Genomic DNA, 19143 nt, shown 5'->3' with positions numbered 1-19143 from the left:
TTGAGCGTGTTCGTATGAATTTTAAGTTAAATATTTTTATGAGTTTTAATTTAATTGAAATTTTAAAGTTAGGTTCGTACTATGCTGACAAACTAACTTAAAATTATTAAATGTTAAAAATTTTAATTTTAAATAATAAGTTCGGTTATCAAATACCCCTTAATGTTATTAATTATTATTATTTTTTAATATATTTTTAAGATTTCTGTAAAAGTTAAATTTTAAAATATATTATGTTAATTAATAAAGAACATATTTGATAATTACTTCAAAAAGAAAAGTGAAGTGTAACTTGGGACATTTACTGGTTCCTATAGCTATTCGTGGCCCAGGTCCAAATTATACTTTGGCCAAGGGAAACAGGACAGAAAAATGAAAAGGAAGATTTTATCTAACATGATTGTTTTTTTTAGAGTAAGCAAATGATTTAAAATATAAAATTAATGATCTCTGAATATTAGAACAGTGGTGCTTTATGATTCAAATAGTAGCTAAATGGACAGTGAGAGAAGTTATTATCTGGACATGAGTGGCAAGCCTGCAACGGTTCCCATAGGCTAATCTAAAGTCCTTTATAACCAAAACTGCCAGCAGGTTGTTAGCTTATGTGCAAGATTTAGGTTTTTCTTTTTTCTTTTAACAGAGTACGTATTAATTGGGTATTGTTAATTATTTTTTATAAGTGTATTTGGTCGCACACTCACAGAAGCAACAGCAAGGTGGACAGATACAGTCTTTTGTTTCTAACATTACTGTTAAAATGTCATGTTTCTTCATTAGGATCTTAGCCTCACTTATGCAGTTTTATGTTTGAACATTGACATTTACTTCAGTTCCATTCTGATGTGACTTGCCAATCAGAATATCAGATGGCCCTTTTGAGGGTTGGACCTCAAAGAAAGTTTCTCTTTAAATGAAACAAACAAATAACTAGGCCTTAGTTTTAACAGATTATATCTGATGTTTCTGGGCCTTTCGACATTGTTCTGTTTGTATTGTTTCCTGAAGGCCCATTGAGGTTTCAAAGATAACAAAATTACGACCTTCCAGTTCAGAAGAAAAGAAAAAAGAAAAATTGACAGTATAAAAGTAAATGATTCCTATTTAATATTTGATTGACAATTGCTGGTAAAAGAGTTTACAGCATCTTCTCTTTTCTCCCTTTCTTTTTTGAAGTTGAAATTCTCCTATTTGCAATTGTAAGAATTGCAGTGCTGTATATTCTAAAAGAAATGTAGTATATCCCTCTCTGTTACACTATATGTTTCTTGAATTAGCTGTATCGCCGCCTTTAACTGCTGTCACACGCAAGCTGCTGAATAATAATGTCAATTTTTGTTGCCACGGCAAGATCCGCTATTCACAAGCTGCAGCACAAGAAGGAGATTGTCAGAGCTTAATATGTAAAGTAAAGAAAAATAAAGATCTAAACCCATAACAGACAATGAACAAAAGCATATCATGATTGTAATATAATAGAAGATAAAAGGTGGATTCCCTGCTCATCTTGTCAAAGGTTCCCCAACTCAGCAAGTCCAAAGTTTCAATACCAAGTCTTTTAGAAACCAAAAAGAATTGGATGACATTCTATGCAGAGCATAACTTTAATCCTCTCTTTATTTGTGTTCTTTTCCTTTTTCTTTTTCATGTTAGGTATTGCTTTGCACATTGTATTTAAGTATCAATTTTTTTTTTTTTTTTATTTTGAAAAATCTTGTTTAAGTAATGTAAATCCAAGTTATAATCTGAAAAGGGTTCTTCAGCTTACTTCTTGATTAAGTACTAAATTCTGTCTACCCACGCATGTCGCTTTTGTTAGAAACAAGTCTTGAAATATTTTTTCCAGGCATACGTTTTCATCTAATCACAAGTCCAAAACTCAAGAATGCAACTATACATGCACATAATGCCCTTTTTTCTTATATAGCAATCAGATTTGAGTTAGAAAGTATTAGAAACAGCTATTACCATCAATATTACTTGATAGCCTGTACTGAAAGTACAGCAGCGCAGAAACACCTCATTGTTAAGAATACCACCAAGATTTAAAGAACTGACTCATACCCTGTTTCTGTGTCTACCAATTATCTGAACCAGCAGCCTGTCTCCAGATATCTGCCTCACTCTTTGGATTAGTAGTAGCCTGCTAATCTTATTCTTCTGCAAAATTGAAGATAGTTGGAAAAATCAGCACATCTATAATTAATAGAAGGAATATAGATGCAGAAAAAGTGCTAGAAATGTAACCAAATTTGAAGGTACAATAGGTATGATGACTGATACACTTACTTTAAAGTCATCATAGTGTTTGCTAATCAAAGCCATCTTAGAAGGCTCCAAACACTTTGACAATAAGTGCAACAAAACAGGAAAGCTCAACCAGGGTGAGGTGGGCCTTAATTTTCTCAATTGATTTCTCTTTATACCTGATGCCAATAAACAGGTTCAACTACATATTAATATTTATATAAATATATATATGAGACTCTAAAGTTGAAGAAAAGAATTAAACAAAGAAAGACATAAATCTGAGTTTGCTTACCATTGAAGCTAGGGGCCTTAAAACTTATTATGTAAGTAGGAAAGATGTGCGAATTCATGAAAGCATTCCATATAATGTATCTTCTAGGTTTGTGGAGATTGTCAACACCAGAATCGAACTCTGTCGAATTCGGTTGAAATTGCTTGGAATCAGCAGGAATCTCTTCCATTTTCCCCAATATCACACGACATAACAACATGTGGCCTAACCCATTTGCATCAACAACTGATGATCCTATACTGAAATACAAATAACAAAGGAAAAAAAGTCAATGATAATCTGACTGATCGAATTTTGCCCCCTTTTTTGGTTGCAGAAAAACCTGAAAAAAGTAAACCAATTGGGAAGAGTACATTAACTGAAAAAATCAAACATACCAATCGATAGGAAAACCTGCAGGAGACAGATGAATCCCAATCCCATGTAATTGATCAGTAGAAGCTTCATTACACCGATTAAATCCACGAGAAATGATTTGACAAAGCTCCTCTCTTGAACTACCATACCAAGCAAATTGTACATTACCATTATTACCGGACTTTTCACCCACCGCCCTTGTAAAAATCTGAAAACTAAGCCACCTAGCTTTCCTTGCAGGATCAGAAACCACGTTCTTGTGTATAGCTACAATGTTAGTGTGATTAGCATGTGTTCCCATACCACCAACAAATACTTCCTTGATAGTTTTATAGTCATGGCTTCCTTCTTGAACCTTCACCATTCCATTGTGAATAAAATCACTAAAACCATTAACAGAACCCGAACTAACCTCATCATAAACTAAAACATCATCATTATCACCATCAATTATCACCGACTCTCTGTCTTCAACATGATCTGTCCTCTGTCGATACAAAAAAATAAATGCAACATCAATAACTTCAGAAATTAACCCCACTAATCATAGTCCCACCAAAAAAATTTCTTCTTATCAACCCATTACGCCAAATCCACATTAATAACAACCCAGGAAGCAAATTTAAAATAAAATTAAAAGAATCTTGACAAGAAGATCAATCAATAAACTTAAACAAAAGAAAAAGAAAAAGAAAAAGAAAAAGAAAAAGAAAAAATAAGTTTAAGAACGTACGTACTTGAGGAGTTGCTGGAAATTGGTTACTAGGCATGATTACTTGCTCAAGAATTCAACAAGAAGTTGAAACAAACAAAAAAAAAAAGAAAGAAAAAAGAAGAGGTTAGTTTCGCTATACAGAGTCGCAGAGAGATCGAATGACTGGAATATACATCGAGAACTCAAGAAATGTAAACATTGTAATCTTCCATTGCGTATTTATATCGGTGATTGGTTCTTTTGGCGGTTCAACAGCTGAATATAGCTTTTCGTGCCGCCTTTTCTAAGTCCTCAAACCAAAATCAAATCCAAATCAGAGTTGGATTAAGCGTACCTCTATGTATATATATATATATATATTATATTTAAATCTACAAGGCATTTGTCTTCAAGCCCCCATGGTTTGGTTGAATTTTATTTTTGTTTTTTCCAGTGAATTACATGGATAGCCCTGGTGAGTTGGCGAAGTAAAGGAATCTAACCCGAGAAGGAGAGGAGAGTTTCAAAAGCACATAAGGGTGAATTTGGTAATTCGAAGGAGAAATAAATAAATGGTTGAAATTGATTATTAAAGAAGTAGGACGTGTGAATATTGTGTTTTTGGCTTTTCTTTCTGTGCAAGTTAATGAGTTGTAATGAATCTTAAAACATACACCTCGTGTGACAGAAAGAAAAAAAAAAAAAGAAAAAAAAAAGAAAAAGAATAATGCTACCTAAAAGGAGGAACCTTTTTCTTTATTAAGAAGAAAAAAATAAAAAGATCTCTATTTCTTTAATCCATTAACATGCCTTTGCATAATTGACTCTACTCATGGGTATCAAACCTATGAAGTCGGTTTTGTAGTGTAATTAGCTAATATTAATTTATATAAATTTTTATTTATATAATATGATCTGATCAAAATAGTTGAATATAGGAAGAGATTCCAATTTCGTGTATGCAGTTAAGCAAGCTGTGAGCTTTTATCCTGATAAAAAATGTGAGCGCCTAACGCGAAAAATTACTTTACTAAAAAATAGTTAGCGCATTAGTATTTTAGTCTTTAATAAGATGGTATATAATATTTTTATAAAATTTATTTTTAATTTATAAGGTTAGTCTTTTAATTAAGAAAATAATTTTTAACAAATGTTAATACAAATTAAGATGGTATGGTTAATATATTTTTATAATTTATAAAAAAAAATTCAGCTATTTCTATTATATAATCAGAAATCAATATGCTCCAACAAATTCAAAAAGAAAATGTGGAAATTTATTGAAAGGGGAAAAAGATGAAGAAGAAATAAAGGGGCATTAATATAAACAGATCAAGTGGGGAAGATATGGTATAATAGCTCAATATAGGCAAGCTTAAATGCATTTTGACATTGGAGTGTTGGATGAGTGTATAAATATAACTCAAGTGGCAGCTAATCCGATAGACCTTTCCGCACAAATCTCTAATGCTTATTTATGGCTAACCAGCAACCGGTTCGAGCAACTATATTAACGTGTTTAGTAACCGCTTTTAAAACTCTTAATCGCTACAGTTCTTATTAATTTTAAATTAAATTTTTTTAAACAGTTGTGTAAATCTAAATTTATAATCGATTTTTTTAATATTTAAAATCCTTAGCTAAAAACTTAAGGAAAATCACGCCTCCTCCTGTATTTGGAGGACAGTAAACTTACTAAGATATTTCTCTTGTATGTAAATTCATTTTATATATTCAGATTTTTTATTTTCTTTTAAAAGAAAGTTGATTGATCCAATGGCTAAGGAAAATTAGGAATTTCTACTGCCATTACTAAACCGTTATTAATATTCAGAAGCCAATCCACCGCCATTGTTAAAGTGAATTGGAGTTCTTTTCTTTCTTCGCATGGATGTTATGGGATTTTGATTTTGACTTGTACTGTTGCGTGTGTGAATTAAAGATCTTAAAACATTCATTGAAGAAGACACAAGAGAGATAAATCCTTGGAAAATTCTAATCAACTTGTAGGTGTAATCTAATGACGGTGACATAAATCTTGTGTTTTCATTTTCTATATTCTTTTCATTAGTTTGAATCATTATTTATTTGTATTTTGTAGCCTTCTAAGGTTTCAATTAAAAATTGTTCACGTGCGATCTCAGAGCATCGTAAATATCCAAGAGCCTGAAGAGTATAAATATGTAACTGTTATAGTTTAATTAAGGCTTTGAATTATAGATAATATTTTTTTGGATAGTGAAGCTTAATACGATGGATTTAAAAAATATATCATTGAATTTGAAATGGATTCGAATTTACATTTTGACATCTAAATGCGCACAAAATTTGAATTTTATATTAATGTCTAGCAGGTATATAATTATTTATACTTTAATCTTTATTTAATTGATTCAGATTTTATTAATTATTTATATCCATTAGTTTTTTTTGGGTGTTTATAATAGGTTATTTCTATAATTTAATTTTTTATCTTTTAATTTAATTAATAATAATATATTATATGAGTTTATTAAGTAAGAATTTATTTTTTTATTCAGATTTATTTATATAAACTGAGTTTTAGTGGATAAGGTACTCATTATTCAGTTAATACCTATAAAATTATAAGTATAAGATATAATGGAAAAGTTAGGATAATTAAATTTAAGACAGATATAATAATAAAATTAAACTTCTAAATAAATTTAGAACATAGTCAGATAATTACATTTTAAATGGATTTATGCTGTAGTACCTGTTATTGGATTGGGCCTAACAGAAATTCTTTTTTTTTTTTCTTGTAAGAAGGTAGTTGGGCCTTTAACTGAAAACGCAACTAGTTCCCGCGCTTTAGACTTTCGCGGTAAGCCGAGAGTTAAGGTAGAAAGAGATACTATATATTTAAAAAAAGGAAAAACGAGGGAAGCAGACAGTTAGGAGTAACGGAAAATCGTGCCTACAAGTAATAATAATAGTAATACAAAGAAGAAAGGGAGGGGAGACAGAAGATGTTCATCATTAACAACAACATCACTGCGTTTATACAATTGGTCTTAATTTGAAAAAGCATTTGAGACACAATTTATTTGTTGTTGTTCTATTCTTCAGAGACGCATTACCATTTCCATCATTTTTCTGATGTTTTATTTTGTGTCTACAAATCTTAATTTGTCCCTCCCTCTCCATTTCTTGATTCTTGATTTTTCTTTTAGGTTGGTTTCAAGATTGTTTTTATTTTTTGGGTCTAATACATTACTCATGATTCTTGATCCAAGAATGGTTCTGCGTTTTAATTGAAGATTCTTCATTTTTTTGGTTGGTATCAAGATTGGTTTAGTGTCTAATTCAGGATTCTTGATCCTTCTTGGGTTGGTTCCAAGATTTTGATGGTTTCTACGGAACACAGTAAAGGGGAATTTGCTTGTTTAAGGGGTTGAATGCTTCTTTTGTTCTTTTAATGATTGATTTACTCGAGAAAGGTTTGTGAAAATCCAAGAACAAATTGAATACATTAAAAGATCGTCTTGTAAAGGAAATGTCAGGCTCGGCGGAGTCGCCGAGTTCTATATTTATTATTCCACTTCCGCCTCTCATCAATACACCTCCTTCGGCCAATTCACCTCCATCAAATGATGGCAAGTCGCCGCCGCCGCCATCACCTGATCCGTTGTCTGAAACCCTTTTATTAGCTCCACCACCTGCTGAAAGTGATAGTAATTCACCACCACCCCCAACAGGACAATCACCTCCTCCACCAAACTCTCCACCTCCATCTGAACCTCCACCATCATCACCACCACCTTCAAATTCTGATCCACCTCCTAGTAGTCCACCACCCTCATCAAGTACTGCAGCCTCACCGCCACCACCCTTATCTCCTTCTCCAAAAGCAACACCACATTCTCCACCACCCACTCCTGCAAAGAATGAATCCCCGCCCGTATCGGGCCAATCATCACCTCCTCCTCCTTCAGACTCGGAAGCAACACCACCGTCTCTTGAGTTTGTTCCTCCATCTGGTGCAGCAGGTGGGGTACAATCACCACCTCCAACAAGAGAATCTGTCGCTCCATCATCTCCTGTTTCCAATACGCAGCCTATATCATCAAACTCGAGCACAACTCCATCGAGAGCAGCATCAGCACCAAAACAATCAGCCTCCGGTGGCTCGTCGACTGGTAGTTCAGCCTCTACTACAGGACTTAGAAACTCGACTACCATCGCAGCTGGAAATGGAAATGATTCGTCTGATAGTTCATCAACCAAGGCTGTTGCAGGTGCAGTGGTTGCGGGTGTTGTACTCATTGCAGTAGTCGCAATGTTTTTTGTTTTGAAGAAGAGAAAGAAAAAAAATGACTATTATGCTCCGCATTACATGCCTCCCAAAAATTTTACTGTGCAAACAGGTAATATATCTGTGCCCATTTGTCAATTAATAACTTCGGAAATTTTTTAAGGGAAACGGGCTGAGCTCTTCTGCACTGCTAGACAGGCACTCGGTTTATTAACCTAATAATAGTACCACATTATTTTAATTTTTCTGATGCAGATGGTTATTACTACGGACAACCACCACATGGTGCAGGTTTCTCCGGCCCGATGAATTTCTCCTATGGTTCACAATTACCTTCCCAGTCGCCGGATAGCTTTGGGGGGAGTCAACAGTTCAATGGAGAGTCAGGTGTGATAGGTGGTGGTAAGACGCATTTCAGCTATGAAGAGGTGATGGAAATGACAGATGGATTTTCTCGTCACAACATTGTTGGTGAAGGTGGGTTTGGATGTGTTTTCAAGGGGCAAACTTCTGATGGGAAAATTGTAGCTGTCAAGCAGCTTAAGGCAGGAAGCGGACAGGGTGAACGCGAATTTAAAGCTGAAGTTGAGATTATTAGCCGGGTTCATCATCGCCATTTGGTCTCTTTAGTTGGTTACTGTATCAGTGACCGTGAGCGCTTGCTTCTCTATGAATTTCTTCCAAATAACACACTTGAGCATCATTTGCATGGTAAGGTGATTTTTTACTTTTCTTTAATTTATTCTAGTTCTTTCATCTGCTCACTAAAAGGTTTGTTCTTATATATGCTTGTGAAATGCTGATCTCTGCCAGGAACACCAGTACTGGATTGGCCTCAAAGACTCAAAATTGCCATAGGTTCTGCAAAGGGTTTGGCATATTTACATGAAGACTGTAAGTATTCTATTCTCTTATGTATCTCTTTTAGTTGTGTTCTTTAATTTAATAGTGATTATCTCTCTTTTCTTGCACTTCGGATTGGTAAACTTGTCTGTAGGATGATGAAAGCATATCCAATTAATGTACTATTTCTAACCCAAGAGAGCTGATTCAATTCTTCTTTTTATATGATCCATTTGTAGGTAATCCAAAAATTATTCACAGAGACATCAAGTCAGCAAACATTCTGTTGGATGACAACTTTGAAGCACAGGCAAGACTTTGCAGTTTTTCTCTTCTTCTTTTTATAGATTTCATCATCTTCCCCTGCTACTGATCAAGATATGGCTTTTGTAACTACGAATATTAAGTCCTGCATCATGATTTGTTATCTGCTCTAATTCCAGGTTGCGGATTTTGGTCTTGCCAGACTAAATGATACGACTCAGACCCACGTTTCAACTCGAGTCATGGGGACATTTGGGTAGGTTTAGATTGTATGCGATATCCAACCTCTATTCAGACTGAAGCTCTTGTGCTTAAGACTTGCTTATTTTTCACATTTTCAAGCCCTTTTCCTAGTTCTTTGGCCTATAGCTAGCGTTGATCGAAATAATAACAATAATAAGACAGTAACTCATTAGTTATTAGGCTCTTTATTTGATTTCCAATTTGGTTTTCAGGTACCTGGCTCCAGAGTATGCATCGAGCGGCAAATTGACAGATAGGTCTGATGTGTATTCATTTGGAGTTGTACTTCTAGAGCTTATAACCGGACGCAAACCTGTTGATTCAACACAACCATTAGGGGATGAAAGTTTGGTTGAATGGGTAAGAGTAATTATTATACAAAACATATATAGAATTCCATTTCTTTTCGCAGTCTTAGTGTTAGGAAGAATGAGATCAAAATATTTTTCTCTAGCTACAGTGCCTGCAAAGAAGTTGCTTGTTTAGTTTTCTCGTCTGTCATGATATAACTAAATCCTTTCAAACATGATAATTGCAGGCTCGTCCACAGCTCATTCGTGCCATGGAAACTGGTGATCTCAGTAACATAGTTGATCTTAGGCTTGAAAAGCATTATGTGGAGAGTGAAGTAATCAGGATGATAGAAACAGCAGCAGCTTGTGTCCGCCATTCTGCCCCAAAGCGGCCTAGAATGGTGCAGGTGATAATTGAAAAAACTTCATTTTCTTTTTCCAGCCAATATTATCAAGGTTCTATACAGTTAGAGGATCAAAATGAACAAATACAGTTCTCTTTTCCAGGTGGTGAGAGCATTGGACAGTGATGACATGTGTGATATCTCTAATGGTGTCAAGTATGGCCAAAGCACCGCATATGATTCTGGTCAGTACAATCAGGATATTATTAAATTCAGAAGGATGGCTTTTAGCAGTGCTGAAAGTTCAGAATTCGACACAATGAGCGGAGAATACACCTCAAGGGAAGTATCTCGTGGACCGCCTATTTCGAATTTCACTACTGAAGAGTTAGAAACTCAAGCCATGAGAGATGATGGGGAGAAGAGATATGGAGGGGGTCAAGGTAACTTAGGCAGCCGCCAGAATATGTAAATGTGGATGATGTGCTCAGATGTTATGTTACATATGCAGCAGCACCACAGAAGACTGTAACTGAAAGAACTTGCATTTAAACTTGGTCCTTTTTCTCCTTTTCTCTAATCTATTCTACTGAGATTTGACTACATTGTTTCATTTCCACAGACGAATGACTGGAGTTTCGAGCTTGTGAAGTGTAAAGTGAGTTTTGCTCCAGAATTTATGTATTTATTATCTTCCTTGTGGTGTCACTATAACCAGCAGCAGATTGTCTTATTGTAATTGATACTAGAACAAAGATGGATTCAGTTTTGAGTGCATATAATTTCTTGTGAAAAGCTACTGATTAATTATGTAAAGTTCAAGCAAGTGCAAAAATTTATTTAAATTAGTTTCCACTTTTTTTCTTTGGTCTTCCTTTCCTTTTAATGTTTGCACTCCTTTTGATTTGTTATAAATTCATATTATTTATTACATAACTATTGAAATATATGTTTAAGATATGAAAGTTGTCAGGTGAAGAAATGGAACGTCCTGCAGAAAAAGATCAAATGCTTAGATTGAATAGGATAGAAAAAATTAGAGGAATATAAACTTCCAAAGTATCTCTGCAATGAGTCTTTTGTAATCTTCTTTTTTTCTTTTTCTTGAATGAAAGTCAAGTAAGAAAGGTCATTTACAAAGATCCCTCTTGAGGAAAATCTGCCCTCAGAAACGCAAAGATGAAGAGGAAACAAATTTCTGTTTCAGCTACTCCAAGATTTTTTGTCTAACATTTACAACTAGACATTATATATGGATCTAGAACTGTAGGAGTAGATTGCTACAAGTCCATTGTATTAGATGAATGGAGGAGCCGACATCTTTCCTAGTTTTACTCTTCATTTTCTGGAAGAGAAGTACTCTCTGCTCCTCCTACATTGCTGTTTGGACTGTCCGCTGTCTGAATTGCCTACCCTCTCAGCTTGAGCAATGATTCCTTTAGTTTCTTTGGTTGAATGTCCTTCATATTTGTCTTGCAGAAGACAGATAACTTAGTATGTATGATAAAAAATTCAACAAAAAAATATAGCAGAAAAGAAGAAAGGGTGTCTGCAGGTGCAGGATCATTTTTCTGGGATGGTAGATTGGTGCAGGAAAGTCTTTTGCATTGGAGGGATCTCAATTATCTCATTCTTGTCTTCACATAGTAAGTTTCTTATGTATCTTGTTGCACCTGATATTGTGTTAAATATCAACTATAACTTCCAGGGAACCTAGACCCACAGAATGATTCAAAATTATTTTAGGATTCACTATATAAGTCTCACCTCAACCTTGAGAATGTTCAGAACCTTTCCATTAAATGTTGTCATATTAGCATCAACAACTTGAAGCCCCAATGAATATATAGCGTCCATCAACCTTCCAAACCCTCCTCGCTTCTTCTCACAAAAGAGCTTAATCAAGAATTCTCTTTTGCCAATCTGGTTTACTTCTATCTGTACCTGAAAAAATAATAAAAGCAAAAAAAGAAAAAAAAGGAAGGCTCATCCTTTTGATTTACATATATGGCAGTAATATAAAGGATCCATGTGCTTAAACAAGAGAAAAATTTATACCTCAATCTTTTCTTTTTCGCCAAAACCAGAGGAATCTTCATTGTTGTCAATCTCAACAGGAGGCAGAGGTTTTCTGCCTTCATGTAATTGCTCCAACTTCAAAGGTAATTGTGCATTGCTCTTTTCGCATTCTTCCTCCTCAATGCCCTCGAGCTCATCCTCAAGTTTCTTCTTTTCCTTCTGCAACTCACCAATGTACTCGATTGCATCTCCAAGAATAGACGCTATATCCATCTATTCATGAATTGAAAAAAGTTTAGAAGGGCAGCACATAATTGCTCAGTGAAGTGGAGCAAAAAATAAATAATGACTATCTGACACAGAATTATTTGAACCTTAGTTATCTTGGGGACTAGAGCACGTAGAGTGTAAAGCCCATCTTTGATCCTGTTTCTTCTATTCCTCTCTGTTACAAGATTCTTCGATGGGAAATTATCTCTTTCAGACTTCTGGATAGCTTTGGAAATTTTCTTCTTGTTACGGTCCAGAAACAGTCCTGCTTTTTGCTTCATTAAGTTCTCATCATTCTTTGACTTTCTAGGCCCAGAGGACTTTTCAATTGTCTGCTTCAGAAGTCCATTCTCTAATAAGTAACCAGAATGCGAATCAAACGGTGGATGCTCATTTGAAGGATTGGAACCACTGGAAGATCCTTCAAGGCTGGAATGGGTATTGGGTTGGTATAATGGGTAAATAACATGTGTTCGAGGAATTAAACCTAGCAAATGGCTTGGAGAAGTCAAGTTTTGGAAGTTCTGCTCACGAAATGTATCAATACAGCACTCACTGAAGCTGGGGTAGCCATGTGAAATCATAGCCTCTTGTTTTAGAACATTAAAATGGGCTGTAACATAGTCTATAATCTTCTGATCCTTTGCAATCTGAGAAAATAATGAGCAGCTCTTTCATCGGCTAGAAGTGGATAACCTTAATCTTAGTATGAAAAATTAGTAAAATGGCAAGAATGTAAGCCTTACATGTCTGGCTGCAAAGAGTTCAATAAGTCCCCCAAATACTGGGATCAAAACTCTAGTTCCAATCGGCACCTGCCAAATTAATGTCTTTTTTAAGATTAAGCTAGTCCTGTGGATTATAAAACAGTATTCTCCATAGATGACCAATCTCAAGCCCATATCAAAGAATGAAGACTACTGCATATATGGTTTTCATCAAACTTTCTAACTACTGTATGCCTTCAGTTCTATTTTTCTTTTATCAGAAAGGTTCAGTTTCTAAAATCAACAACCAATGGCATAAAATAATTAAATACCCATTTGAAATCATTCATTAGATAAAAAATGGAGAGGATTTGAAGAACTCACAGGATAGGAATTAGAATCCGAGGAGGCATTGGCATGGGTAATCCATTTTGATTGAGTTGAAGTTACCATCTCTCCATGAATCCTGCTTCCAGTTCCACATATCACATTTTACGATAAGAAGCTTAAGATCATCAAACCAAATATATAGTAAAATTAACAAATTAACGGATTGAGAGAGAGAGAGATAAATAGTACCCAGAATATAAAGGCATAGAAGAAGGGTAACCAGCAAGAGCCTCACAAGCCTTGGTGCTAATTGGATGCTTAAAATACACATCTCTACAAAGAGAAACAGAATATTTGTCTTCTCCTCTTTCCATCTTTACTTTACCACCACCACCACTACAACAGCAACCCATCCACTCAATATACCTACAAAATCGATCAATAATGTAAGAAATCCAAAATACTGAACTGAGAAAACAAATGGGTGTTCACTGAAAATGCACCTTGAAGGATCATCACCCAGTTTCCAAACAACAGAGTAGTCCCAAGCTTTAGAGTCAACAAAGGGTCTAAGCAATTCCAGTGCTCTCTCTAATCCTTTCATGTTCCCTCCTTTCATAACAAAGCCACCCCACGTTGTAAAATCAGATGCAAACAAACTTTCTCGTCTTCTTTTACATATAAAAACTGTATGCTTTTTCTACAAGAAATTATTAAAATCGATTACGAGAACAAGGATAACAAACTCTGTTACAGTTATTTTTATTAAATAAGGGAAGGGTAAAAGAGAATCATTCCAATCAGTAAGCAAATCTGTGACAGTGTGGAATCTGATACCTGCAAAATAGACAGAGAGGGCAGGGAAGCGCAGAGTCAGTTTTTGTTTTTTATTTGACTGACAAAGAAAATCATCATTATTGTTGTTGTTAACAGAACTTCCATCTAATGGTTTAAAAGCTGTTATTATATTCCTTTATTAATGAAAGCAGCCCATAACTGCACCTTCACCTTTTTAATCACTAATCATCATTTGGGTGTAATGGAATGTTTTCATTTCCCAGTCCCCACTCTCTCTCTCTTGTTTTAATCACTAATCAAACTCTCAAACCGTAGTCAATACAATGCGCATAACTTGACCAGTCATATCTGAAGACAGGAAAAACAGGTTAATTATATGTTAATAGGAATTAATTAAGCTAACTCTGAAATATTGTTATAGGTAGTTGGATTTTAATAGTATGGGGTGAAATTCAAGTGCTTATTTCGTAATTAGATTTAGAAAATATGATTTGATTGAAAAGGGTTTGAGTTGGGAAATGAAAAGGAAGCATATTAGGTAAAAAGGAATATTTGCACGGTACTTACAGCATAAGTGTATGCTTTTCACTGTACAGTACAATCATAAGGACAAACAGACAGTTTTATATATATATTCCCAACTTTCTTTTGGTGAAAGCGTAATGTATTCTATTATTTCAGAAATCGAATTCTAAATAACAAATTTTCTCAATCAAGAAAGCATGGAAAGCCCAGTAAACTTGTTAAGAAAAAAAATAAAGAAATAAAGAAGAAGAAAGCTAAGAAACATGAAAAGAAAGAAGGGGGAGTCAGTATATTGCCAGTGTCAAAAACCCAAAGCTAATACTTGGTTTATAAATTGACTTATTTCTTTTCAGTATATTTGTAAGCTAGGCTCAAGTAGAAATTCCATCGGATAAATTCTTGCCTTTAAGAATATTTAATCCGAACTCGATTAAAAAATACTTAAATTCGTTCTAAATCTATTTAAAAAATCACTTTTGTTACTTGAATCCATTCTAAATCCGGATAGAAATAGTTTAAATTAAATAGCTATTAAAGATATTTTATACATATTTATATAGAGAATGAGTATCTTATCCGTTTATATAAATATTTAGAGAATGAGCACCCGTTTATAATAATTAAATTCTAAAATATATTAATAAAAAAAATACAGAATATAAACTAACTAAATATAAATAATCAACATTAAATATTAAATATATTAATACAACTCAAGCATATACTTAGTAGAATTTTTAAATAATAAAGATAAAATAAAATATAATAAGATTTAACATATCGGATTTGGGTAACGAGTAGCCGTAAGTTCAAATGCGAACTCAATACGAGTAGTAAAATTAAATTCTAAACTCATATATTATTATTTAAATTCGTTTCATTAGAATTCGATCAGGTAGAATATTCAAAAATATCAACAAATCTATTGTTACTAAGCTCAAGTTTAACTTAAATTTATTATTTTAAATTCAAATTCAGTCGGAATTCATGTAAATTATATCGAACCCAAAATTTATGAAAATTCGGCTTGATTTGATTCATTTACGTCCCTAGGGCGTACGCATAAGAGAGTCATTAGGGTTGGATAGCATTGTGAAAATATAGAGGGCATTATTAAGTTTGGCTAGGGTATATGTTTTGAGCTACGAGTTATTGGCTCACGAGAACATTTAGATCTTTTAATTGCTTGAAATGTAATAGTTTAGTCATTCGTCGTTTTCCCAAGTTGCAACCTAAAACCTTTTTCTTTTTTTTTAATTTCTTACATTTGGGATTTGCAAGGAAGTTTTTTATTTTATTTTATTTTATAAATTGTATCTAAATTTTGGACCATTATCATCACAGATATTCAATGTCAGATTTTCAGACCCTGCTATCAATATAAACAGCGAATACTTATTTGTTTATGTCTCTCTTTTATTGGGTTCAAGAAAGAAAGAAAGAATATGGGTATATATATATATATATATAGGCTTGGCTGAATAAGAGCTAACCCCGGGAGCAGAAAAATAACAACAAAAGAATTTTAGAAAAGAAATGATATAAGGTTTGCACTATCACTACTACTGACTGATGCTAAGACCTCTCTACTTGATGACTGGTTAAAACACGACTTTCTCAAGATCTGGTAATGATTTGATGTTCATAGTAATTCAATTCTCATACAGAGAGAACAAGTGATGATCAACTCCTAGTTTAATTACATCTTTCAAGCTGCATGTAGAGATAGAAATCTTGAAAAGCAAGAACCAAAAAAGAAAAGAAAAAAAAAAACAAGGTAATAAAAAGACTTAATCTGATAGAAGCCCCAACCAACAGAAAAGTAACATGCATGAACTAAATTACATAAGCCAGACCCTCTCATGATCTTATGGACCATGCTTTAGCTGCCCATCATGATCAACACTATAGCTTTCACCTTTCATGTGACCATTGATCCCATTCATATGATGACCATTTTGATCAGAGGGCTTCTGTCCTCTACCATCTCCATTTCCACCTGCAGGCTTGCCTATTGGAAATCCTTTCTCAAACCCAAATTCAAGATCCCCTTCTCTTTCTCTACCTTTCTCACCCCTTTCTTTGGGTCTGAAATTAGGGTTTGGTTGGCTGTGCTTATTGGTTTGCTTCTTGTTTTGTTTCTTGCCTTGACCTTGACCTTGACCATGGCCTTGACCTTGAGCCTGACCTTTGCGCTTATTGCAAAACCTGCCAAGGCAGCAAGCAATAGCTGATATTACAATAATCACAGCAAGAACTATAAATACAGTACCAAATGATCCGTTTGAGTGAGAGTGATGAAAAGCTGCCGGTGGCGGCTGCCCCATAACGGTGTTTGGATAAACATCAACAGGCTGTTGTTCTTGCGGTTGTGGTTGTACTTGTTGGGGTTGTATAGACATTCTTAATTGCTTTCTTTCTTTCTTTTTTCTTGCTAGGTTTAAGAAAGAAAGAAGTGGTTGAGAATGTGATCCGGAGTTTGAATTTAGTAGAGCAGTGTGCAATTCTTTGAGTGCAGAATAAGGGAAAGAGAGTTAAGGTGGAGTTCTCATGTTACAAGCAAGAAATTGCCTGTTAATGAGGTTATGTATAATTGAGGTTTTTGTTCAAACTTAAATGTGTGTTTGTATCTTTTGGTATTCAATAAAGAGAAGAACTTTTCTTTAATAAAGATATTCTTTGTGTTCTTTACCCATCACAAGAAGGCACTTGCAAATAGCTTTGTTATTAGAGAAAGTAAGATTTTGTAGTCTTTAGATACACAATCTCAAAGGCTTGTGAGAAAAGCATCATTCTATATACTACTTGCTTCTCTCTCTATATATACCAATCATTGTAAAATTGTTTATAATAGATAGTTAGCATATGATTCCATTTTTTATTCCCCATTAGAATGTAAACAATTTCATGTTTAGGCCACTTGTATATGGCTTTTGGCCTAATCTCATCTTCTGCTCAATGTTTTGGTTCAAATTAACAATTCAAAATTATAAAGTGCCTATATGTGAGATTTGTGTGCATGGTGCATATATATCTTTTCTTCTAATTCAAAATATTTTATATCTAAAGAAATTCTCTAGTCTCTCGATACAAAATAATTTTTCCTTAAATTTATTAGGTACGTTAAGCTAATTTATAAGAAAATAAAATTTAAAATTTCTTTTCTTTTAGTCTTTTTACTTTTCTTATTATAAGGATCGAATTAAATCGAGCTACTCAAACCACAAAGCATAACCGATATATACATTTTGAAAATTCTAAATCAATTTAACTGTAAGTGAAAGACTTCTAAATAAAAAATACTAAAAAGATTAAGAGACAAGAAGGCTGATTAACAAGATCAATTTACATAATTTAAAAGAACACAGTAAAGGAAGGTATTAGCAGATGGTATTCAATCTTTATTGTAAAGCAATTGTAAGTGCCTTCTTGGTTTGAAGTGTAGCTCAGAACTATAATGGAACATGAAAGAAGAAAAGCTAAAAGAAAAATATGTTGCCAAAGGCTTTTAGGTTCTGTTAGGATTTTTGGTCCAAGTCGGAGTGTAGCAGCAACTTTAGAAAGACATAATATGGGTTCCATGTTGGGATTTGTGTTAAAACAAAATCTTATATCGGTTTTCACAAGCACTAGTTTATGTGGTTAATGGGGTCACCTTCTGTCTCATGGGTCATTCTATGTTTAAATTTCTCGTCTTTATTCCTCTCTTTCCCACTGAAGGATTCGGCTATTATCGGTAGAGCTTGATCAAATTTTCTTCTTTTTTCCTCTTTCCTATATTTTCTTTCTTGGGTTCTGAAAAGAAATGATATAGTATGATTACTCTTGTTGCTTTTGATGATTGATACAATCATACGAATTGTTTTTACCATAGTGTAATTAGCAACAGGTTATTATCCAAGTGCTTTTGTCTTTGGAGACCCTGCAAAAGGACAGAATTTCCAAGCTTAAAAATTGGAGATGGTGTTCTAAACTTGTAATCCCTTTTCTAGCAGAGGTTGTTCAATATTAGCAATTTCCATTTATAGGGTAAGAAACAGTTAAGTTCCAAACAAGTTTTATTAGTTTTATTGAGACAATTATCAATTAACATATTTCATTGTCTTACCAAATACTAGTTTTTCGGTCTTTTATCTATGTATTAAAATTGATTCATGTATGCTCAACATCGTATTTATGGGTAGTTTAGGAATTTTTTTTTAAAACTTAAGAGTTTTACAATGATCAATGCGCTTTACATTGCAATTCATGTAGATTATGTTTAATAAAATTCAGAAAACTTCTCTAAATCATTTTCATCATTCACTACAAGAAATACTGAAATTAGCAGCATCAACTTTTGCTGCTAAACTTACAAAAATGTCGCTGTAAGTATATAGCAGCAATTATAAAGGTTGTGACATGTTGCTGCTGAAAGAATGTTGCCGTAAGTAATTTGCAGCAAAATTTGAATTGCTGCCAAAAGAATAATATTAGTAGCAATAAATTTTTTTTGTCAATTTTTTGAATTTAGTAGTAAAATTTTATTATTGTCAAAATATTATTTTCGACGACATCTATTTTTGTTGCCAAAACTATGGCATCTACTATTGTCCTCAACCTATTCTTAAACAGCCCAAAAATCTCCAATCTCTCAAA

General features: G+C 33.7%; 4 protein-coding genes across 11 annotated transcripts; 1 reads left to right on the top strand and 3 right to left on the bottom strand.

The window, feature by feature from the left end:
• Positions 1-1084: 1084 nt before the first annotated feature.
• Positions 1085-3937, bottom strand: LOC8282599 (probable inactive poly [ADP-ribose] polymerase SRO2). 3 transcript variants are annotated; one of them, XR_001535658.3, is made up of 6 exons: positions 3637-3937; positions 2920-3386; positions 2543-2781; positions 2290-2426; positions 1969-2160; positions 1085-1367 (listed from the first exon to the last, which is right to left on the bottom strand). XR_001535658.3 is itself a non-coding variant. In XM_015723135.3 (6 exons), exons 1-6 carry the CDS (start codon positions 3667-3669, stop codon positions 1329-1331), a joined length of 1011 nt encoding a protein of 336 aa, XP_015578621.1. In that variant the 5' UTR covers positions 3670-3935; the 3' UTR covers positions 1085-1328. The 3 variants fall into 3 exon arrangements, 2 of the variants coding, with proteins under 2 accessions (XP_015578621.1, XP_015578622.1); XM_015723135.3 differs by having other exon boundaries at positions 2065-2160; positions 3637-3935; XM_015723136.3 differs by having other exon boundaries at positions 2065-2160; positions 3633-3934.
• Positions 3938-6036: 2099 nt separating this feature from the next.
• LOC8282598 (proline-rich receptor-like protein kinase PERK13) lies at positions 6037-10803 on the top strand. Of its 2 annotated transcripts, XM_015723111.3 has the most exons (9): positions 6037-7981; positions 8125-8580; positions 8683-8763; positions 8952-9022; positions 9156-9232; positions 9432-9579; positions 9758-9919; positions 10020-10299; positions 10479-10803. In XM_015723111.3, the coding sequence occupies exons 1-9, from the start codon at positions 7111-7113 to the stop codon at positions 10484-10486; spliced, it is 2154 nt and encodes a 717-aa protein (XP_015578597.1). In that variant the 5' UTR covers positions 6037-7110; the 3' UTR covers positions 10487-10803. The 2 variants fall into 2 exon arrangements, with proteins under 2 accessions (XP_015578597.1, XP_002525373.1); XM_002525327.4 differs by having other exon boundaries at positions 10020-10803.
• Positions 10804-10903: 100 nt separating this feature from the next.
• Positions 10904-14216, bottom strand: LOC8282597 (transcription factor bHLH90). 4 transcript variants are annotated; one of them, XM_048376321.1, is made up of 9 exons: positions 14020-14210; positions 13686-13794; positions 13432-13608; positions 13237-13321; positions 12892-12960; positions 12250-12795; positions 11915-12148; positions 11624-11800; positions 10904-11328 (listed from the first exon to the last, which is right to left on the bottom strand). In XM_048376321.1, the coding sequence occupies exons 2-9, from the start codon at positions 13784-13786 to the stop codon at positions 11266-11268; spliced, it is 1452 nt and encodes a 483-aa protein (XP_048232278.1). In that variant the 5' UTR covers positions 13787-13794; positions 14020-14210; the 3' UTR covers positions 10904-11265. The 4 variants fall into 4 exon arrangements, with proteins under 4 accessions (XP_048232278.1, XP_048232277.1, XP_015578625.1 ...); XM_048376320.1 differs by having other exon boundaries at positions 13686-13882; positions 14020-14209; XM_015723139.3 differs by having other exon boundaries at positions 13237-13318; positions 13686-13882; positions 14020-14204.
• Positions 14217-16126: 1910 nt separating this feature from the next.
• Positions 16127-17130, bottom strand: LOC8282596. 2 transcript variants are annotated; one of them, XM_015723140.3, is made up of 2 exons: positions 16778-17130; positions 16127-16735 (listed from the first exon to the last, which is right to left on the bottom strand). In XM_015723140.3, the coding sequence occupies exons 1-2, from the start codon at positions 16905-16907 to the stop codon at positions 16374-16376; spliced, it is 492 nt and encodes a 163-aa protein (XP_015578626.1). In that variant the 5' UTR covers positions 16908-17130; the 3' UTR covers positions 16127-16373. The 2 variants fall into 2 exon arrangements, with proteins under 2 accessions (XP_015578626.1, XP_025014259.1); XM_025158491.2 differs by having other exon boundaries at positions 16127-17127.
• Positions 17131-19143: the final 2013 nt, after the last annotated feature.

Source organism: Ricinus communis, chromosome 7, assembly GCF_019578655.1.
Source record: "Ricinus communis isolate WT05 ecotype wild-type chromosome 7, ASM1957865v1, whole genome shotgun sequence".
NCBI classification, from domain to species: domain Eukaryota; kingdom Viridiplantae; phylum Streptophyta; class Magnoliopsida; order Malpighiales; family Euphorbiaceae; genus Ricinus; species Ricinus communis.
This window is presented reverse-complemented; position numbering and strand designations above follow the sequence as displayed.